Source organism: Chironomus tepperi, unplaced genomic scaffold (genome assembly GCF_022539635.2).
Source record: "Chironomus tepperi strain 1889 unplaced genomic scaffold, CSIRO-AGI_Ctep_v1 contig_48, whole genome shotgun sequence".
Classification (NCBI taxonomy): domain Eukaryota; kingdom Metazoa; phylum Arthropoda; class Insecta; order Diptera; family Chironomidae; genus Chironomus; species Chironomus tepperi.
In genome coordinates, this window is record NW_027226170.1 from 1,821,136 (window position 1) to 1,845,647 (window position 24,512).

At 33.4% G+C, this 24,512-nt stretch overlaps 1 protein-coding gene across 7 annotated transcripts; it reads right to left on the minus strand.

The window, feature by feature from the left end:
* Positions 1 to 430: 430 nt before the first annotated feature.
* On the minus strand, positions 431 to 24,512 carry LOC139099993 (CREB-regulated transcription coactivator 1-like). 7 transcript variants are annotated; one of them, XM_070652565.1, is made up of 14 exons: positions 24,156 to 24,512; positions 16,457 to 16,579; positions 5,611 to 5,719; positions 5,389 to 5,546; positions 5,049 to 5,329; positions 4,840 to 4,981; positions 4,588 to 4,779; positions 4,290 to 4,526; positions 4,095 to 4,225; positions 3,944 to 4,022; positions 3,212 to 3,274; positions 1,987 to 2,043; positions 980 to 1,424; positions 431 to 890 (listed from the first exon to the last, which is right to left on the minus strand). In XM_070652565.1, exons 1-14 carry the CDS (start codon positions 24,267 to 24,269, stop codon positions 745 to 747), a joined length of 2,277 nt encoding a protein of 758 aa, XP_070508666.1. In that variant the 5' UTR covers positions 24,270 to 24,512; the 3' UTR covers positions 431 to 744. The 7 variants fall into 7 exon arrangements, with proteins under 7 accessions (XP_070508666.1, XP_070508663.1, XP_070508665.1 ...); XM_070652562.1 differs by having other exon boundaries at positions 3,212 to 3,289; XM_070652564.1 differs by having other exon boundaries at positions 3,212 to 3,289; positions 4,305 to 4,526; positions 24,156 to 24,511.

The following is a 24,512-nucleotide window of genomic DNA, read 5'->3' on the forward strand; positions in this document are numbered from 1 at the left end:
TAGATCTTTAAGTTCTGATTTAACTTGAAGATACAATCAAATAGAAGTCATTTGGCTGTCACATGTTCCGACTTTTAGGTAAAAGAGAAGCATAGCCTACTTTCAATCAGAGCTCCAAGTCGACTCAAATTTTAAATGGAGTCGAGTCGTCTATGTCCCCTTTTCCATACAAAATACGAGTCAACTTCAAGCTTTACTTTTAAGGTAGTTTAAAATCCTAAAAAATATCACAACATAACCTCACTTAAGCTTCCAATCCAAAAAATACACTCCAAAAGTTCATTTACGAGAACATTTTTATCCTTTCCTTGTTTCTTTCTTGTGTCATAGTAAATTTCGATTTATTTTTTAATGCCGGAATTTTTTGGCCTCTGTAATTGACCCGAAATGTTCATAATTATAATTCATATATACTTTTTTTTGTAATAAAAAATCTTCGAATTTCATGTGAAATAAATGCAATTTTTCCTCAACTTACAAAAATATTTGCAAATATTCATTTTTTTTGTTTTAATTAACGCACAATTGTGTCTGTCCACTCGGTCGGATTTTTTTATCTAAGAATTCTAAAAAAATTTATCATTTTGTTTTTGAACCATTAAGTTTGTTGCACATAAGAATCCTTGTAAATTTTATGTAGATTTTTTGTTTTATAAGGATCACCTTATTAACGTCTTCATTATACACATTATGACTCACTTCCATTCGTCTTACTGTAAAACTTGGTTTTTTTTTTATACACACTTAATACAAATCACGTCTGAAGTTTTCTTCTATCGTTGGATCTATAATATTGGCATTCTCAAACATCTGTAACTCTGTTGTATTCATACCCAATTCCAAAAAATTGTCTACATTCAGCAAATCGCATACAGATCCGGATGAATAATCTAATTAGTAAAAGTAATTTCATACATCAGATGATGGAATAGACTCTAATTTATGTCTAAATATATATAAAAAAAATTTAATTTCATACCTGAGAAAACAATTTCTGGTATGGCAGTCGTTGTTTGTGTGATTTGATGTGATGGTGACGATGTCATCATGAGAGAATTTTGGAGGGCTGGACTACTTGACGATATTAATTTTGAACTTGAATCACTACCTAGACCACCTAACATAATATCATTGACACCACTATTATTATTGATTCCATTTGATAATCCACCATCTAATGGTGATGATGATCCTAATATAATTCCTCTTAATGTATCATAATTGTTACCAGATAGCATTGTGTCACTTCCTAATGGACTATGAGGACTTGATCCACCATTATTACTTGACTGTCGATTGCTATTGTTATTTGATGTCTGTTGATTCATATTGTTTGGTCGTGAATTCGGTCGAGATGCATTCGTTGGCGATTGATTGGTCCGATTCGGGCTATCGTTGATAATTCCATTATAGCTATCATTTAACTGTAAGGAAATTACGATAATAAGAGCTCATTAGTAATGTTATTGAAAAAGGTAGGAAGTGATTTGTGAATGGATAGAATGTAATTTGTCTGATTTTCTTTCTCGAGAGTGAATGGCTTAATATGCTCTTTATTATTAATTCTCTCAATCATGCATTATTATATGAAATATCAACGAATTTTTTATATTTGAATTAGTTATTTGAGCAAGTTAAGCTAGTTGATTTCCCCTTTCACAGTTGATTTACCCTTTCTCAGTTTTTCACCCCGTGTTTTTAGAAATTCTCATTTATTCATTGATTTTTTAAGATTTATTTAAATTTTAGGTAAATTAATTAATCCTTAAGTGTTACTGTGTTTGAAGCTGACTATTGTCTGACTCTTAATTAAATTTAGAGTAATTAAATAATAGTTATTCAGAGTATAAAGTGAATTACAATTTATTATTCAATATTTGGCGCCAAAACCAAATTGTAAACAATCCATAAGTAGAAAATCATTTTAATCCAACATTCTATCCACTGCTATCCACAATAATAGTGATAAAAGCATAAATTACATACCTGGGTATAAGTTTGATCATTTGTAGAGTTGTTGTAATCATTCAGCGGGCTATCGACCTTCAGTTTGCGAAAAAAATCACATAGTAAACAAGTGTGCGTGCATGGAAGAAAGTAGGAAAAGAGAAGAGAAGGTGCACGTGTTATAAACACGTGATTCACATTAATTAGTCGCTTTTTTTTCTCTTTACAGACATAAAAATTGTTTGTCGCTTGGAATATTTTTTTATTCTTCTTAAAAACCTGTCAACAACAGATGCATGCTTGGCTTCTCAATGAAAGTGAATTCTCTTCTGTTTCTTAAGCACATACATCTGTTGTTGACAATACATTCAAACGGAAGCAAAATAACACCAAATATATGGAATAAATGAGAGAATAAAAATGAAAATAGTCAAAGCTTGCTTAAAAATGAGAATTGAATTTTATTGGCAATAAAGGATAGAAAATTGCAAATCAAGTCCAAAAGCAAACAAGGAATAAAACAAAAAAACAAATAATAATGAGCACTAAATGAAATGAAACTGAGAAATGTGCACTAAACGAGAAAAAAGCTACATAAAAATTTATATTGGATTTTTTTTTATTTTTGTGACATAGCATTCATGTTTTTTTAATTATTTTACCGATCACCAGCGTAGATAAAAGCTAGAAAATATCAATTCTTAGTTTTTAGTCAATTCTTTTTTGTCTTAAAACATTGTAAACTTATTAAACAATTGGTTTCCATTGAATTTTGATGTTTTGAACTTTCAAAATGATTTTTAACGGTTTTTGACATTTTGAACTTTTACTGGTTTTTAAAAATTTAAGAAATGATTTTTTTTACAGTTTTTGACAGTTTTGTTTACATTGAATTCCAATGTCAATTGCTTTTAGATAAAATATTGATAAAAATTGGTTAAAATAGCCAAAAGGCTGATTTAAAGTTGAAAATTAAGAAAAACAAAGGTAACTTCACCGGAATACCATTTTGAAAGTTCAAAAGCACACTCAGAAAAGCTTTTTGCCGTATCAAATTTTCCCATAATTTTGAAATTATCAAAAAAACCATAAAAAGAGTCAAAAATATCTACCAACTAAGAGCAAAACTAAAGACTCGCATATCAAAGAACAAGAATAAAGGAAATATTGTTTTTACAAAAAAAATATGTTCATAAAAAAAGTAGAAGAAAAAAAATGCAAGAAATTCTTTTTTTGAGTTTTTTGTTTGTAAAAGATGGCGAACCTTTACTTCTGCGGATATTGTACAACCCGAATCGACCAAACTTTGTACAAGCGACGTCCAATCCTTTATTGTGAGCATCAGGAAAATTGAAAAAAAAGAAGAGAAGAAAAATACAATTTCACGTTTCGATAGCGAGAAAAAGAGAGAATCAAGGAGGAATAAACAGTTTACGCGGTTCGCCGCTGAACTTTAAAAATGTAAAAAGGATATAATCTGCGTACGCGAAACCGATGGTTTAATATATTTATATTAAAAAATTGTATTATGATGGGGTGCAAAAATAACGAGAGGAAATAAATCTACTCGCGGATACAGTCAACACAATAAACGCAATGAAGTGAGAATTTACATTTATACAACATAAAATATGTACGATGATCGATGTTTCCACCTTCATAAGGCACTAATAATGCACAGAAAAGATAAAAGATAATAATATATGTATGAATAGCACAAAAAATGTTATGTTTTTTGGACAACATAATTATACTTTAATTCGCAGACGTATTGGTGGGCTATACACAATAATTATATCGATATAATTAACTTTGCGATTTTTGATAATTAATGACTGATGATAATAAAAAATATAAAGGAATTAATGGAATGATATTTTGTAATTTGCGAATTCTATTATAAAAAATTCTGTATACTTTTTGTGGTTATTACTTGTTTTATGTTAAGTTTGGACACATTTAGCACACGTAGGTAAGGTCGGCATTGTATACTTACTAATGAGAACTGTTCAAAATGTTGCTGAATTGTTGGATTAAGATAAAATGTGTCAGCTGTTGAAAAACTGTCAAATTGTCTGTTGAGCAATCGTAATTTTTGGGATATCAAACAATTAAAATTTGACAATCACTACCCATCATGTTCTTACCCATTATTTCCGGTCATTTGTGGCGACGGACTACATGGTGCACTTGAATTTGATAAGTCAGGTATATGGTTGATGGGACTACTTCCCGGACTTGGTCGACTGTTTGGACTACTTCGGTAACTATTTTGCTGCTTTTTGGAGAATATAATCAATTAGTTAAGTGAGCATGGACAGGGAACTAAGCAACAAAACTACCTCAACTACGCATACCTTCGATAAATTCCCTTGTGATAACGACAAGTTACCCGGCGACGCGGCATTGTTACGATAACTCATCATTTTCTCTTGGGGTATTGAATTTGTGTAATAATGTAACGGTGATTGCTGTTGCTGACTGGTATTATCTATTGGTATTGGACTTGATTGCTGTTGTTGCTGTTGAGCAAAATTTTGGTTATTATTGGCTCCTTGTTGTTGCTGGATTAGTAAACCCTATTTTCAAGACAGAATATCAAATCAGTATCTTTACCAATCAGTAAGCTGGAATCCGTACCTGACTAGTTGAGCCCTTATTGTTACTAAAATGCTTCGGGCTGAATTGATCGAGATTATTTCCCATTTGTTGTGAGTACATTTGATGTTGTTGCTGTTGTTGTTGTTGCTGCTGCTGCTGATGATGATGTGTCATACTTGGTAAATGATTCGTGGTCGTTTGATTTGTGCTCCCCATTGAGTACGATTGATTCTAATGGATTAATAAATTAATGCTAATTCTGGATGTGATTTAATTAAATTAAATGCTTACTGTTACAGCTATCAGTTCATGTGGATCAAGTGGATTTGAGAGAGGTGATTGTTGAAAATGCACTAACGTAAGATCCGGAAGAGACCCTGTCGAACTTCCAACAGGTATCTGGAGTAACTCATCATTTTGTGATGGATATATTCTGAGAATAACAAATTCCCATATCAATCTAGTAAAGTGGAACTAAAAATAAGTGGTCATAAACTTACGGAATCCCAGGTAATCTTGAGACTGATCTTGACTTCATGTCCTGTTGTAAATTATTCATCACCAAATGCTGTTGGGGAATATTTTGTTGTTGTTGCATAAGTGTCTGTTGCGCTAATAATGTTGTCTGTTGCATGTTTTGCTGACTATGACTATGTTGCTGGTTCATTGAATTATTTTGATGCTGATGATGAAGATTCTTCATGCTGTTACTTTGACTACTTGATAGTCGTTTCTGAGCGCGCGGACTTAACATTAATGATTGAACATTATTGTGAATTTCCTATAAAGATTGAGGATGTGAGGACATAGTATGACAAAAATTAATGTGAAGGCACATACTTGAGCTTGTGTTAAGCTCTGATGAATGGCTGAATCTGATGATGTTCTCCTCCAACTCGACTCTTGTGGTGGACTTAAGTAAGCATTATTGTTACTACCATAAGGTGATGTGTCAATATTTCTTCGCGATCTCATTGGTCCGCCGCCTACACTTCGTCCTAAAAAAAGACATTCGATACATTGTTGATGAGCATAAATTATCCAACAAAGACTTAATTTTACCCCTCGATTCTCTCGTCACTTTATTTTCAGCATTAGCATTTTTGGTAATATCGCTTGAATATCCTGACGACAGCAATCCGGCCAAAGTTGTTGTATTTGGTTCGTCATTCTTTAAAAAAATTGGAAGGAATAATCAAATTTCTATACTTTATTTTATGATCCTTTACGTCTCTCAATCTCTTCTTATGTCTATTTTTTCATTTTTCTACTCAGATAATTAAATTACAAGAAAATATATATAAAAATATCTACAAGAAGAAATAAAGTCATGTCGCATTGCTTCAACCTATTAATTAGCTTAGTGCCTTTTTTTTAGATAACGTTATGTTCTATTCAGCTTTGCAATTTTCTTTAATTGACAAAAAAAAGTATAAAAAATTGGGTTCAGAGGAAATGTTGCGAGAAAGAAAGACAAAAACATCAAAAGGAACGAATTTATTATTAAGCATGCATTAATATAGATTTTAAGCCTTAAATGTTGCTGCATTTGAGAATTAGTTTTCATCCCAGAATAACTTAATATTCATGTCTAGACTCTTCCATTCATGCATGAATGGATTAAAAAGTCATAAAATGGCTCCAGGTGGAATTGGAATCCACGTATTATAAGCAGTGATGGGATATACTTCATTAATGAAAAGTATTCACACCCACTTAATGTCAAAAAGCATAGAATTATCATAAAATTAACCTAATCATCCAAACAGTTTTAAGGTAAAGTTTATAGTATTATTCAAGGACATCCATATTGACTTTTAGATCAACCTTAATTATTGTCGTACTTTTGATGTATTGAAATTGAGGATTGCTTTAAGGGCTCAGCCTTATGAGCTGGATGCACTGCTATTAACAATCCGTTGTATCATATCCTTTAGACCTACAGTTTATTGTGGGATCCGAACCACTTGCAAGGTCTGCACATTAAGGTAAGTCTGTGAAAGTCTAGTTAATTAGCTCTTTATATCCATTAAATCAATCTTAATTCAAATCTAATGAAGAGCTTAATCATCCATTCGTGCTCTTTGGCATATCCTTTTGATTTCATCCTTTGTTATCTTCCATCATTTTGCACTTTAACCTTCACAATTGGATATAATGTCATGGATATTAGATAGGTTATAAGATAAAGACACGAATAGGTAGTTTTTAGTGAAGAGGATATTAATCCAGACATGTTGTGTTCGTGGAGAAAAAAGAAAAGCGGTAATTTTAGGTGCTTTAAGGCTGCATGTTAGGTAGGCTGATTGGGCATTGTTAGCATCAGAAGAATAGGAATATTGTAGACTGATTTGTACAACCTAGAAAGACACATGGCGTGGCAAGGACGAATGACAGTGATCTAAGGTCTGTTTTCCTAATCCGAATTCATTACAGAGTCGCGTCTGCCTGAAGACACGATTTCTCTCCTTGTCCACGTCCTATCCCTTTCGGGAATAGATCAGATCGGCAATTATTGAAGTTTTACTATTTCAGGACGAAGCGGAAGTACTCTTAGTTATCATCAAGTGGTAGCCACTAGACGGAAACAACCAAATTTAACAATTGCCTGTCCCTTGATTCTTAGTGTGTACGATGCTACCTAATCGACGTGGTGCCAACATTTCAATATGTGCCGATCGGGGTAGCCGATTAATGCATCCATAATCATCCTTCCAAAAAAGAAATCAGATTTATTTCTGTAAGTTCAGAAAAAGCAAACTCTAAACAGAATTAGACAACAGTAAGCATTAAAGTCCACTCAAATTATGAAGCTTAAATGTAGAAAGGAAGTTTCATAAAATTGACATTTTTAAAAGAATGGAAATAAAAACTTATTTTAGTTCGTAAAGTTCAATTTTAATGCGCTATGTAGGCAGACAAACTTTTTGGGTTTGCAACTTCAAAGTTTTGGCGGCAACAAACATTCCCAAAACGTTGTGCTTATAAAGTTTATTTGGAAATGTATCACGTGTGTGCCTGAAGGACTTTGATACATAGGGAAGTTGTGAGGAAATCTTAGACTCGAAAGTTGAAAGGAATCAACAGAACTTGATAATTATTGCTGTTGGACATGCCACAGTGCCCCATAGTTTGTATGACAAATTACTAATTACCCAAAAAAGAAAGAAAAAAAAATCAATTATCACATCAGTACAACAAAAGAATAGCTAGAGCACTTAATGGATTACATGAAGAAAAACCATGAGTCAGTTCCAATACATGTAAGCGAAACGAAATATTGTAATTTGTCATGAACAGGCGACTTCTTCTAGATTTCAAGTACACAATTAAATGTGTAAATAAAACAACTTCTCAATGGATTTTGTTTGCCCATATGATTTACATGTGTTTGAGCTTCTTCCTCTTCCAACTGCGTGAAAGCTTCTTTGCCGTGTTCATTCAAATGTGAAATGATGTGGGATTGGCAGTGAAAAAATTTTTTTGTTGTTGCTTTTTAAGTTTGACATTTTGTTCTCATGATTTGTTACACATTAGGTCTCAAGGAAATAACATGAATAATTAAGTGATTCGTTCTATAAAAAGCTCGTGGACGTAAAGTCTACAAAAAAAAGTCTACAATATAAAAATAAATAATATTACGGTCTGTGATTCATTTTGGCGCGTTTTAAAGCTGTGAATGTAAGACTGTTTACTAATTCAGGTTTACTTCGTAGTATTGCTTACTGTGAAATTTATCAATGATTTAGAAAATTTGAACATGTCTGTTGGATTGACATTTTTTTTTTAAATATGGAAATTTCCAGAGTATTTACATTCTGGTTTTGACAGTGAAATTGGGGAAGTGAAAGTTGACATTTTTGGGGAATTTCCAATAAAGCTTTAAAATGAATCAGCTATGACATTTAAAATTCTATGCTGAGCACTAATGAAGCTACAATATTCCTTCATCCATAATGAAGCTTAATTGATTCGCTGTTTACAGTCCTCACAAGTAATCATTCATATATGAATTTTTGTGTTCCTTTTTAAGGTCAATAAATTACGTTTGGATGAATATTCGGGTATATAGGAAACGCAAAAAGTAAAAATTAGTCATTATACCGTAAGCACTTGATATCCATGAAGGTAATTGATTCGTGGAAAAAAATTCTATATTTGTCATTTGGACATGTCTTGAATTTTAAAAGCTTACTGATTTATGAGGCAAAAGCCCGAAGGAAGAATTTCACAGGAAATACATAAAGTCATTAAGTGATTAGAAATATACTTTAAGTAATCTATTTGGAAGAGATTGATATCAATTTATGTAGAACAGTTGACACTGTTTGAGTTTACTAGAATCGACTTTTAGTTCTGGTTTGTTGGATTTCTAATGAATTTTTGGTTGAAGTTGCTGTAATGGTAAACAGGAATTTGTGAAGTACGTCGGTCTAAGTTTGAAATAGCTAAAGCTTCGTTTCCATAAAATACTTGTACAATAACAATTTTGAGCAAACAGTTGAGGATGAGGATACCTTACTTCTTGCCGTAAACACATCGACAAGCCTTAGGAAGCTATGCAGGAATCATAGCTGATTTTTCACAACAGTTCTAATAATAAAACAGCATGAAGTCCTTTGTTCTAGAGAATCACGTGCGACACAAATTTGGTAGCCATATGGAAGCCACACTGAAATTTCTTAGCAGGCAAAGAGCGTGGTTTAAAGAACAGAGAGACGTTCGTGAGCATGTTGATCTAGTGTATATAGGACTACCAAGATTCCGATAACATGCTCATTGTCTGTTACATTTGTTGATAACAAAAGTAGTTTGACGAAAATCTATAAAACCTTCATGACAAACCCTCCTTCATCTGTGCCGCTCGGGAATATATTGGCGACTGCTGATTCAGCTTTGTGTACATAAAATCATTATTGTCGACATATATATTGTGTTTTCTTGATTATCAGAGAAGTATGACCTTGATATACCGACTAAATTCTATAACCTTCGTCAAGTTTTAGCTCGTATCAAGGCACAATAAATTATCAGCCTAATGTCAAGGAATTTTGTCTTCTTGAACTAAATAGTAGTCAATAATTGATATTTTTATAGTAAGCAGAGCTCGAAGTTGACTCAAGTTTTGGAATTGAGTCTACATCGAGTTCAGTTGCATATAAAGAGTCTGAGCGACACAAATGAAGAAGGCTCCACCAAAGCTCTTCCAAATAGAGAGAAGTAGAGCTTTAGTCGAGCCTTAAAATCTGCTTGACCTCATTTGTGCCTCTCGAGTAGATTGTTCATAAACCTTAAGTTCTTATCTCACACAAGTTAGTTAGCTACGCAACATTATTTAGTTATCAAGACTAGCAATGCGACTAAATTGAGATTAATAGCCATTCAGTCAAAAGTTATCAGATTTTGGGAATCCCCAAAATAATAGCGTTAAATAATTAAATTCCAAAAAAATTGCAGGTGTAAATTAAGACACATATTTCGTTCCTACTTCAATGTTTACTGAATTAATACATACACACGAGTTTTTATACTATATAGTCTATGTCTACCAAATACAAAATAAGTATGAAAATATTTATTAAGTTTGATGCAGAAAACAAAAAAATCAAAATAATTAATTTGCATTCCTCTACTTATTATTATTCTACTTAATTAAAACGTCCACAAAAAGAAACTATTTTACGAATGAATTTTAGTGGAATTCCCGATCAACACATGTTATCTTTGGCAACCAGATGGCGGCTCTTTGGCTGCCAGATGGTAGCTACTTGGCAGCCATATGTCAGCCAGATTTTTGCTACATGACAGCCATATGTCAACTAGATTTTTGATATATGTCAGCCAGATGGTGGCTATTTAACAGCCATATTTCAGTCAGATTATGGCTAATTGACAGCCAGATAGCGGATATTTGATAGCCTGATCACAATCAAATGGCGACTACTTGACAGCCAGATGACGACTATTTAGCAACCAAATGACGGCTACTTGGCAGCCAGATTGAAACCAGATGGCGACTACTTAGTAGCCAGATTGCGATTACTTTTAAGCCATATGGTCGCAGTTTGGCAGCCAGATGACAGCTACTTGGCGGCTACTTGGATGCCAGATGGTGGCTATTTGACAACCAGATGACGGCTATTCGGCATCCGGATGACGACCATTTGGCAGCCAGATTGCGGCTATTTGGCAGTCAGATTGTGACTACTAGGCAGCCTAATGGCGACTATTTGGCAGCCATATGTCAGCCAGATTATGGCTACTTGTCAGCCATATGGCGGATATTTGGCAGCCAAATAGTGGCTAATTGACAGCCATATGACGGTTACTTGGCAACCATATAACGGCTAATTGGCAGCCAGATTGTGGCTATTTGACAGCCAGATAGTGGCTACTTGGCAGCCAGATGGGGCTACTTGCAATCCAATTGGCAATTTTTATGACATTTAATATTAAAATTCCCAATTGGACGCCATAAGGAAGTCAATAGAATGCCATGAATACCATGCGCCGATCGGGGAAAGGGACAAATAGAGAAATAAAATCAGAAAGAAGAACAACACAAAAATTGATCATTTAATTGTTTTTGTCATTTTTAGTGTGCCCTCATACTTTCAATGAAATGTGGGCAAAGTCGTTTGTTTTTCTCATCTCCCTTACTCATTTATTTATTCACGAAAAAAAAAGAAAAGAAAACAGAATTGACACAAACATAGGTCGTTGTTTTTCTTATCAGTTCACGTTTTGTTAGTATATAAGTGAAGCACATATTGAAGAATAAATATTTTTTCAATTCTTACAACGAGAATTGCTTGCTTACTTTACTCAGCTAGGGATGACGATTCATTAATTCATGGAAATTTTGACTTAAAATGCTCGCAATAAATAAAGTTTTATTTTTCTTGTTTTATTGGATGTACGTTTATGATTAGTATTATGTAAGTATAGCAAGTCATCATTAACCAATGACTCAACATGTTTTTGTGGATGTGTGATTCTCATTGAAGAACAATGTTGATGATGATGATTTTGATATAGCTTTATACTGATTGATTAAGATTGAGTTCAAATTGCTACTGGATCTAGTTTTGTTTTGAGAATCAATACGCATAATTGTAGTTTATTGACTTGATTTGGTTTAGGAATTTACCTTAACTTGTTGTTTTCGAGGAATAAGATATAGCTTCTATTGCATTGAAACGTGGCTTGCATTTTATCTAAATGGACTCTTTTTAAGGTTAATTCTAGGGAGAGACATAGGCAGCGAAAAAGGCTTCAATGGCGTTGTGGTTAGAGTGTCGGCTAACTGACTCTAACGTCCCGGGTTCGATCCCAGGGTCAAACAAGTCTGGTCGAATACTCGAGTGCTTTTTCGTTGTTTCTAGTCACTCAAGAACTTGGAGGTCCATGCTCCTTTAATGGTCGAGATTTCTTGATCTCGGGATTTATCAAGAGATCAGAAATTCCTTTGGAGTTTAGGTTTCAAGAATTTGCCAAGATCAAGACTTCGATTTCGAGCTCTGATTGCTTCATTAAGAACATAAGGAACGAAAGCCTCATCTCTACCTAAAGGTTAAGGTATATTGTCTGGAATATTTTTTGACACATCTCTGGATTTATGCTATGTCATGAATCAATTACTCTTGAAATCAGTCAGTTAAATTTATGAATTGTCATGAACTTATAGAACAGTTAAGTCAGAAAGGATGCAAAGGGATCAGACACAAGAAACTGACAGAAGATCCCTTAAAATAGAGTTTTTGGAAATGCCGAAATGAACCCTCGCGAAGGAATTGTGGCAATTTATATCGAAACCTCAATTCAGAACTTAGAAAAGCTTTCATATTCTACAAATTACAACAGAAATCAAATCTAAAGTGAGAAATTCATAACAATTTCAGATCTCATTGTCAATTCCAACAGAATTCAATCAAACAAATGGAAATGATTACAAGAAAACATCACAATGAAGCCATTATGTTCTGTAATCTTTGTTAAGATTTTTTCTCTGTTTTTTTGTTTCAAGGTCATGATTTTATATTTTCTCTGCTGTGTAGGTACATCAGTATTTTGAAGTAATACACGAACCAGATGTCACCAGCTGTAATCTTAATAATTAAGATAACAAAAAATTCAGCAATTATCTTAGGATTTTTGATAAGAAGTTCGTGTGCAAATAAAGACTTATGACTCACTGGATATATATTTTTGTGGAATAAAATGTCACATAGAAAGAGTCATAAAAGCAGAGAACAATATACAGTCTAAATAGACCGCAAAACTAATCTTATCTCTCTCATTGTGTCTAGTAAAAAAATTGACGCATTTGGATCATTTAAAAATGTTTAAAATTCAGCTAATTATGAAGCTGAACTGAGGGAGGCCATGGATCACAGTGGATCTGTACGACCAGCGAAGTAAGTAACTACGCATATGGACGTTAAACGGTGGCGACTTCCACTTGGAATTAATAAGAAAGGTTTAAGGGAGCCTTTAAAGCTCCGTGACAGAGCCTTCTTCATTTGTGTCACTCAGGCATAGTACCAGAATGCGTTGTAAATAGCCTACATCATCATTAGAAACATAAAGTTTAATGTTTAATGTAAAAATGTGTGTGAAAAACAACAAATTTTCAAAATGATAATTATTAAGAGAGAAAAAAAGAGGCGCGCAATGGGTGAGTTGTGTTACTGTCTATTTATATTTTTTTGGGCGGCATCACACTACTTTCGATGTTAAGTATGGACTTATAAATAGACAAAAAAAAGTACAACAAAACATCAACTCTAGTTATATACTTTTTTTTTTGCGACCGTGCAATAATGTGTACACATTATGCGCCATTCTCTCATTGATGCTTACACATCTGAGAATGAAAATATGTCTCTTTTGTTATCTTTGGAAATAATTTGTGCTAATAGTGTGCATTTCTCCTTACAAAAAAAAGAATTATTTTCTTTTTTCATTTCGCTTTTATTGCTCTATTCGCAAATCTCACTCTTTGCACGTGCCGCATGATAATCGACATTTTATTGTGTTTCGGTGTTTTTTTTTGTTGTATTTATTTCAAGTCCATTAATGTGTGGGGTTACCCGAATAGTACAAATCTGTTAATTGATCGAAAATCCGGTCACAGGTTGACGTGACTTTGACTTCCCGAACAGACAAGGAGCATGCTCAATTATATACATTGAGTATGGTCATGAGAAGGCACATTGAATGCTAAGACTAGACAAATAATTCAATTTAAATCCAGCACCATACTAGAGACAGTGCTTGAATTTTGGATAGAAATATCCTTCGATCGCAGTACCAAACCGGTAAGGCTCTGTCAGTGCGCCAAAAGTAAATCAAAACCAGCATCAAGTCAGTCATGCCGACTTGGTATTGAATTTTGGTTAAATTTTGTATCGAAGTCCAAATCCAAGCCTCCGTAACTCTGGCAAGGTGTCGTATTTAAATAGAATCCGGCACCATGCCAGACTCATGCTGGTTGGGTGTTGGATTATGGATCAAAATCATATATCAAGCCGGAATCACTCTGACATGGTGTCTTGACGGATTGAAGTCAAATTCGACATTAAGTCAGAGTCACGTCGTCCTGGAACAAGATTATGGGTCGATTAACCGATTTGTGTCATTCGGGTTATATATATATCCATAACTACATTCTAATGACTGTGATTTATTCTTCTTCCTCTACTTTTTCATTCTGTTTATTCAACAAATGGACTTAATCGGAACATAAACAGAACTAATATTCATCAAAAGGATCATCAACTTTTAATACTCAAACTAATCCACAAAGATTTGTGCTTTATCTTCTTGAATGAGCACCGAAACTTTTAGATTCTGATTTACACATCGCAAAATATCATCTACTGATGAAATATTACACCGACATTGTATCTTTAACACCCACAGATGTCTTTACGAAACACCTTATTCAAAACTTTTCAGCACTTGAGGTAGGTTCTGATAAATTCAAATTGCACGTTCGCAGCTATCGCTAGCTCGTTTTCAAAAATATGATAAAATATTCATGCTTCAATGGAAGATTTTAATCTCGTTAGAATGCACGGTTCCTCAAGAATGTTTTCTTTTTTTAGTTTGAATTAATTTAATATTTAAAGCAGAACGTGTTAATGTGAGAATTAGTTAACAAAAATATTCAAAAGTAGCAAATTTTGAATGCAAAGATTTGTTACCGTGTGACTTACAAATTGCTTGCAAATAGATAGACGAGATTCTATCAAGTGCAACTCACGTATTTTGATATTATGCAATTAACACTAGGGATATACGAGGGTTCTAACAAAAATATTGTGCTACTTGGGGATGCATAATGTAATCTTTATCTGAGTTCGATACTTGTCTAGACCTTAGTACAGTTTCTTGGTGGGTATTAGTCCTAACACGCAAAGAATTTGCTTCATGGCTAGAATATGCTTTAAAAGCAGTATCTGTTCCTGCTAGGATAGGAAATCATTGGTTTCATCAAGGACATAGATACTCTATAGAGGTGTTGAAATGGTACAACAGATCATCAATCGCAGTTTTGATTTGCTCTAGGCAAACCCAATATGCATATGCAATATTCTATTAAGTATATCCTTTGTGGTAAGTAAGGGTCACCGATGCCGAATTCCCGGGTAGTCTTGGTCTCGAGAATTTGTCGACTTCGGAAACCCTATAGGTTAGGGGTATGTACTGGATTATTCAACAATCGTGACATAATTTGGGCTTCCCGAAGTCTCGGCTCGGACTAATTCTTCAATGATCGAGTCGGGAACTCAGACTACAGAGGATTTCCCGATGTTTTTGTCTCGGTCTCAAGAAACCTTATATAGAATCAGCTTGAAAATCATGTAGATGACAAAACTTAATTTCACGATATTGATCCCAATTCATTTTACGTTATACCTGCTTTAAACAGGTTAGGTCAGTAAAAACAGTAGTTTAAAGGCAATTGAATATTCAGTAAATAATGATCAAGTACCATAGCCTTTATTTGCCATAATTTACCTAACAAGGAAGCATTAGTAACAGTAAAAGAAGACTTAACTGCAGATATTTATGTATTAAGGTATCTATGGATACTTCACCTACAAAAATAATGTGATATTTACAGCTAGATTTGATGTTAATTTTATCTTTGTTGATATTCATTTGAGCTTTAGATGCTTCAACCTTGAATATTAAGAGGTCTTGAAGATGTTTTTAAATAAAATATACATAAAACTGGTCTGAATATTCCAATACTTTTGGAAATGTTCTATCCGATGATGCAATATTAGTCATCGAATATCAAAGATTATTGCAGTGGATATGCTTTGAAATTCCGTAATAAATTGTTGGAACTTCCAATTAAAGATGCGAAAATTTACTATCGGTGACTTGATGTTGTCATCGGTAAGAAATTTTAAAATCAGAATTAGAGGAACAGAAGTGAGAATTAGTATATATATTTAAAACAGAATTCGACACATATGTCAATTGGCTACAGTCATAAACAACAGCCATTCTGCATGTCATTGAGACTGAAGACCAGAAGTAAAAATTCATTTCCCATTCCAGCCCAACATCAATAATATTAAATGAAGAAGTAATTACAATTAATTTAAATCATGCTGAAGGATATAAGTAAGCAAGAATAAATCACAAGTCGATGATGTATATGTTGCATTTAAAGACTGTTTTAATAGGAATCATTAAGTGAGAAAAAGAACTACAAACACACAGACATAAACAAAACGCAATAAAATAGAGTAAATTATCTCCGTCAATAAAGAATATATGCTTTTTTGGGGTTAACTAATGCAAATGGATTAGGAATAAAGAAAATGTAAAAAAAAAAATATTGAAACTATTGCAAAAAAGTATATATATATCTACTGAGTATATTAACCTTATTATCAATATTGTTTGAATTGTTTGCGTTATTAATTGGCGCATTAACATTTGGCAATGATCGCGAAATAAATGCAGAAGTTGTTGCTATCAAATTCGTGTTACGCGGCGCTTGTGACACCTATAAAAAGATATACATTTTTGTTGTTTTTTTTAACGTACATACAGTCAAACATATTGCTTCTAAAGAACAACACACTTGTGAGAATTATTGTCTCATCCAATGAGCAGTTAAAGACGGAATAAAATACTATAATAATTTGAGAGAAGAGCATGTTCCCGAGCTGTGAATGGTGGTCGGTTTCTCAGGATGTCCATGGTGCTTTTGGATCAATCTGGCTCAATATACATAGGGTTTACTTAAGTATACATTAGAGTAGTTGTGGACAAACTTTATTTTTCATGGCACACCTTGGTGGTAAGCCATGACCAAAATATCACACGGGATACGATTCATGACATTACCAACAATTTTTAACTATAGTGTCGCGGCACACAGGTTGTTCACCACTGCATTAGAGTGTCAATTAGCACCTTAGATTGAACTCTACCCTGCATATCGAAAGGGTATGTGCACTCATTCACCCTGAAAGACCGACTCATAATGATTTATTGATCAACAATCCATTCCTTAACCTCAAAACAGTAAACAACCAAACATCACTTTTGAGGTTATATGCTGCTCGGAACATAATTCGCAGGTTCTTGTCACGAAACCGGTTTCATTAATTTTCTTAATTTTTGCGTTATAATCCTTTCGTGCAGAACAATGGATTTCACATAATTCAACTATTCTGATCCCATAAGAAAGGTCTAGTTCCATTTGGACTTAAATGACGCTTAACCAACCTCAACAAATTTCATGTTACGAATCTTAAAGTAGACTCATGAAAAAAAATAAAATAATCGATAAACGTCCTGACACAATGGATGAAAAATGATATTTTTCGACTGTCAATGTTCTTTTTCTACGATGGATGATTGTATTGGCAGTTCTGTTTTTTCATGGAATCGATACGTCTTAAGAAATTCCCTCGCGAAAAATTGTGGATTTTTTTACGACTTCAATTGTTTATATCTTTGAGTATTGCAAACTGGATGCGACTGCTTTGAGTGAAAAATTTTATATCTTCAAGTATGTCTGCTATTGTGTAATTCTAGGAAGCAATCAGTAATTTGGTAGATTGATGGATAATTCAGAGAATTGTAACAGATGAGTAGTTTTTTGAAAGGTTAGCTGTTAGCCAGGAGCTACGATACGTACGAATCTTCTTGAGTTTCCGTTTGACTACTAATAAGATTATATAGCCGTTGAGGATGTTAAGAACTGTCGATAGATTAACATATTGTGAATTATTAAAACTGTATGTTTTAATATCTCCAAGAATTGACTAATATATTCAGAAGTTTACAATTTTTAGACATTAAGTTCTTCCTTTAACGAACATGTATCATCTGACCTTTTGCAACCTCATGTTCAAATTTGAGTTGTACAATATGATGCCTAGAGCAGTATTCGAATTGATTTTAAGACATGTTAATGATCGACGAAACATTTAAGAAGCTAACCCGAGCAGCACAGGACGACGAACTGCATTTTTTAGTCATAGAAATTGGGCTGAAATCAGCTGTTATTGTGATAATATAGCAGCTTTGTATCTTATCGTTAAAATGGCAACACAGTGTTAATTTTGCCAGCTGAGTGTGCTGCTCGGGTAAGATCATGTTTAAGCTTCTATATCTCATAAATGTCAGGTGCAGGATCAAGAAGTCGAGCTTTCATAGCTTTTAGAATAATATATTGTCTTATTGAAATTGTTCATGACTATAAGACAAGGCAGTATAAAGTTTCGTGAAATCAACCAAAAAAAGTCATTAGAAAAGGCACTGGTAATTAGTCACAAAAAAAAATCATATCACGAAAATTAATTGAAAAATTTCCGACACTAAACAATCGGAAGCTTTTGAAATTTTTTCATTTAACATCGACTGTTTAAATTGTGGAATTTTAAGTAAATATGTCAAAACATGCGCAGTCAACTAATGAAATTTTCACTCCTCTGGCACAATAATTCTAGCTAATAACAAACACGTGAATAATATACAGACAATAGCGATAAAAAAAATTTCATGTATAATTATTATTATTCTGTTTTTGGGTACTCTAACATATATTGATACAGTTTCAAGGTCTTCTCATTTTTTTTCTCTCCACACATTCCGCATAAATGTGTGCTGCTTGCTATGAGCAACATCGTAGAGACATAAAAAAGCCTAATAATTGATATTGATTGCTTCTCTCAATATTTTGTGTTCGATTCTTTGTGGAACTAACAAAAACACAAAAAGAATCTTAAAGGCAATGAAGATGAGACATGCTACAGCCAGAACGCGAATTGTGCTTATTGAGGAACTGTTTATAACACCTGAACAAAGCACAACTTCAAACAGATATATACTCGAGACTACCACAATCGTATTCTCCTTAATATGATGAATGTTGTTAGTTGCTTAATTATAAATGTGTGGCATTTAAGTGCTAGAAAATTATGAGAATCAATAAGAATTTTTAATTCTTCTCGACTCTGTGCTGTTCTTTGTTGTTCATTTTGTTCCAAAGAATATGAGAATGACTCAGTACAATCGACACACGGTGTGTTGTGTGTACTTCAATCGTCTTTACTTGTTAATACAAATGATCCTTTCTAATGAAATATTTTGTATTAAATACAATGTAATGGTGGGCTGTGTAAATATTTCATTTCTTATACATCTGGACTAGAATAGTGGCTCGTTAAGTATGGCAGCAGCTAAATGCAGGTGTGTAGTTGGAATCTTATCTAGCATTAACGCGGGTTATCAAACTTTTAAATTAGGAGTTCAAGAGTAATGTCGCATACATTTTCAATTTTTAGGTACGGACGCCCTTAGATTCGAATCTTGCTAATGATAGCCGAACATGTGTATGTAGTTTGATGTTAAGGTAGTTCAATGCTTATCAATTTATGAGTGTAAATTTAGGCTCTCATTTGGATCTTCAACTGGTATTCCGTGATACTTTCAGCTAAGTTCTGTCAACATTGACTGCCTTCGTACGGTAATCTAGTAGATTTGAATTCGATTTTTTATGCTGTACTTCAAGTTCTGACCCGTTCCTTAATTCAAAGTTGGCTAATGATCCAGTTTTGTCTTGCTTTTGTACATTAAGCAGTTGAAATTTCTAAACTTTTGAAAAAATTCAACTTGGAAATGGCAGGATTCGAACCGAAGACTTTCGAGTTATCAAACTCAATATGAGTCAAACGTCTTGTCGATTAATCCACAGAGACACTCAACAGCTTGAAGACATTTGGCTTATAGAGAGTATCAAGGAATATGATATGAATCTCCGTGATCTGCATTAATCAATTCTAGTCCAGTTTGTAAGAATATCTAATACTACACAGAATGGACACTTAATGAAAACTATAAGTTACGTCCTAATAATTACATAATGTTGAAAGCTTCTCAACTTAGTCATTAAAATTGTTATTAAATGATGAAAAATTGATGTGCCATTGGTGTCAAGTCAGATCATCATCTTTTTTTTTCTAGACTTTTCTTTCTCAAGCTTTTTATTCATTAATAGGACACAAAAGAAACGAATGAAGTCCTTACAATAAAATTCTTGTGCCACAAAAACTTCATTAAAATTTCATTCTCGGACGTGATTTATGTGTTATACCTTTTTGTCTCAGAATGTTGAATGTAAGTAAGTCTCATCCGTAAAGGACAGTGAGAACAAAATGAAATAAAAAGTTAACAATTAAGCATGACGTTTAATTATTCTGCAATGCTGCCTCTATTTACTTACTTCTCTCATTAATTATTTATCAATTTTTTTTTACGTTGTGTTGTGTCTTTTTTGTCGGAGCTGATACGTTCTACATCAAAATGGATGTGTGAGTTGTGTTCCTCAAACACACAAAAAAGAGAATATGAAGATGTAATGATGTTCCTAAGCGCGCGAAGTTGTTGCTTCTTTTTTTATCCGCATTTCATTTCTTGTTTTTTTAAAGATATAGAGAAGATGTAGACGCATTGTCGTTGGATTTTCCAGAAAGAAAGTAATTTTGGGGAGTTTGGATACTATAAATGAAGTTGATGCTAACGTCCTGTAATTAATTGTAAATGACATTTGTGACTAAGACTGAAAAATCCCAGAAATGAAAGAATTTTTATCATAATAACTTATTGACATCAAATGGACATCCTCAAAAAAATTATCGCGTGGATGTCATTCACAAAAAGTTGCAAACTCATAAGTGTGGAGTATGAGTCACTCCAGAGATAAAATATCTACCTGAACTCATCAAAGAGAATTTGTGGAAGCTTTATTTTTGCAAGCTTATAATTGATGATAGTTGAGCCTAGATTAACTGCCATAATCATTGTTCTTTTGCTTATCTAGCTGTGTCGGTTAAGTACTCATGAAGATGTTGATAGTGTGCTCTATATTAAAGACTTTTGAGGCTTATTTTGGGTCTAAACTTAGCTAATTGTTGGGATTTGAATAGGAAGGGATTTAATGTTGTTTTTAGGGATGTCGTGACTCATAAAATGCTTTCTATGGTCTGTACCGAGCATGTACCGAGGAAGTAAATAATGCAAGGTATGTAGCTGAACTCAAGCATCAACAATAGTCTTTTGACCGAAATACATGTGCTTGCATAGAAGCTCTAACAGGCCAGGATACCGCTTTTAGGAACCTGAGTGGTATTTCTGTAATATGAAGACTTGCTCGTTGTCTGTTAGGGAAATGCGCCGCTTCAATCGCTTATATTGCTTTAAGATACTTAATTAAGGTTCTTGAACCAAAACAGCATAAAATCCCCTCACACAACAAGAACGTCATCTGACCAACGCATATGACCATTAGAAACAAATTATTAATGCAAATTTGTCCGGTTTTAAACCTTCTATCGACTTCTTGAAAAGATTTATTGCCCATAATGTTAAACTAATGAAAGTGGACGGTGCAGTTGGTAATAAAATTAAACTTTCACATTTAATGCACACGAACTGATTGCAATGCAAGATTGATCGATAAGATAAGGTTTTATTAGAAAATTTAATGTTTAAATGGTTTAATTCCGTGACAGTTTTAGTCTGGGCAAGGGCATGAGGATATGGTTTTTATGGTGTTATGTAAGATTTGGATTTGCTGCTTAGAATTGGATGTGAGGGTTTGAAGATTTTGAAGCAGTGGCAGAATGGTCAACGATATGGACTCTTATAAGGTTTCTTGGTTCAATCGGAGGGATTGTTCAGTCGAGTACTCAGTCCATAATTATGCCTGATTATCATGTCATGTTATTATCATTATCATGTCATTTACCATATCAATTTGAAGCATCCATGTGCTAGAAAAGAACATTTAAGGTCTTAATATGCACCAAGTAAATCAAGCACTGTTGTAATTAGCTGAAGGAAGCCAGCGACATAACCAACTTTAGCCGCCATCTGAAGGAAGTCGTAGATAACAATTTATCTTAATGACCAGCGAAGTACGTAAGTGAGAACATTAGTTACTCCTCTTTTTCGTATAATATCAAAGACTTTCACTTGCCAGAACCTTTTACTTCTTAATCATCTTCAAAAGAACGTCATTTGTAACGTCATAAAAGCCTTTTTAGAATGAACTTGTTTGACTTTTTATTCTTCTCGCTGTATATGTGAACTCATTGGAACTTATATTTACAGAAGGTTTCGAAAGCTCCAGACGTTCCTTACGCGTAAAAATGAATCCATTTGTATCGCAGCTGAAGTATATGTCAGTAATTCTAGTGTTATCATGAGTCTACCTTATTTTTGGATATCTTGAAGATTTTGAGAGTAGTTGGTTAGCTAATCCGTTACTTAATTTGTCAGTGGCATGTTGGTATGAAGAATTGTAAACTTCTAACCGTAAAGTGTAGTGATTCTTATGTTTTTTGCTAGACATAACTAAATGCACTTCTTCGGACACTGATGTGGCCAGCGGTCTGACCCTTTCAAAATCTATTGAAATTGATTTCTATAAGCTACATCCCGTACTTCTTATTTCCATAACAGAAAAGGGAACCCGCTTTTATGTGCCGTATCACGAAAGTCGATAGAGATGCTACTGTGGATGGTATCAAAAATTGCCAGCGATAGAGCCAGCTTCAGGTGACTCCTATCAGAGGTCATGAATCACGACAGATCTTTAAGACCAGCGAAGTAAGTAAGCAAGTATCACGAAAGTCTAGTCATTCTGTATTAGGATAGCATGGTGTTACTACCTGTTTTGTTTACAGTATTGTCCAAATTATTTTGTGCTCCGACCAAGCCATGAGATACCGATAGAAGTGAGTCGCGACCGAAACCGCATACGACATGCTGTTCATCAGAGCTCAAAGTTGACTCCGATTTTGTATAGAAAAGTTGACTTCGAGCACTGAACTTCAAGATATTCATGTCGCGGCACAAAGTTTGCTCAACACTGTCTTATTAGATCAGAATAGTTAAGTATGTCCTCCGCACTACCACCCACCATATGAAAAATTCCCGCGAATCCACTTTAAAAAAAGTTCTCGAAAATTCTAATAAAGTTGACAAAAAACAAAAATTGCTAGCGCGTTTCCAATACCGAAAAAAAAAATAAAATAAATATTTTGTACACATTTCAAAAATTTATAAATGTACACAACCTAAGGCGCGTGTATAAATAAGTTGGAAGGAAAGAAGAAATAAGTTCTTATTCTTTATTTTCTTCTCTCCCGAATAATAATAATATGAATTGTATAGAAACGTTAGAAAGTAAACAGAACGAGATTCTTTTTACTTGTTGCTGTTCCGCACATTTTTTTTTTATATATGTGGATATACCTTTTGGATATAATTGTTGCAATTCAACGAAAGGGAGCACATATACATTATTTTTTTTTGGTGATATTGATAAGACATTTTCTTTTTTCGCTCGCATTTATACGTGTATGTATGTTATCAAGACAACTTAGCAAGCACAAAAAAAAAAAACGATATGGAAGTATGCGAGCCGCAGTGATTAAAAAATTACGTATTTTAATAGCGTCACTTTTATTTCTCATCTCTCAAAATCCTCCTGATTAGAATAATTATTGTCCTCATTTTTATGTCACACACAGTATATACAGCACAGCACACAGCACAATTTCCATTTCCAATTGGAATTTTAATAGGAAAATGAAAATTTTTTTGTGCTACTGTTGCTGCTGCGCTTAAAATTAAAATACACAAGCTTTCCGAATTGCATTTCTTTCTTTTTTTTGTGTGTGCCTGCCTGCCTCTCATACACGAGAGAAATTTTTCATACAGTAAGAAAATTCAGTTCTTTTTTTTTTTTTTTGTGTGCCTCAATCCTATCTTGTTCTGCATTAATTCTTCACGCATATTAGCTGATTTAATAAATAATATTGATTATAGCTGCATGTTCATATACACAAAAGACGAGAATTTGTTTTCATACACAAATGTCAGTTTCGCTACAACGCAAATTCTCGGATCTCAGATGGGAATTTATATTTTTTTTTTTCTCCTCTCTTCATTCTTCGTATATATTTCTGGATTAGAAATTCGAGGGATTTTTTTTCATACTTTTTTTTTTCTTCTGTTCCTTAATTTAAAATAGCACAAAAATTAGATAATGAAGGTTCTACCTTTGATGACACTTCTGATACTTCACGCATAATACGCTCAAATTCGGCATTTCCTTCCGCTTCCTTTTGATTTAATAGCGCTATTTTTTCCGAAAATTTTCGAGGATTTGCCATCTTTTTCCTCTACTGCTTATATCTCACATATATAACTTGATTCTTTTTTTTTTTTGACTTTTTTTTTCCAATGAGAAAAAAATTTCTTGTCACTTTTTAATACAACTAATTGTGATTGTTACACTTTTTTATATACATGAATCTATCTAATATCTATTAATGTCTAACATGGAATAAAATTTTTACACAATAACTTCCGTCAACTTTTTTTAATTAAATTTTTTCAAATGATACTTCTGTTTT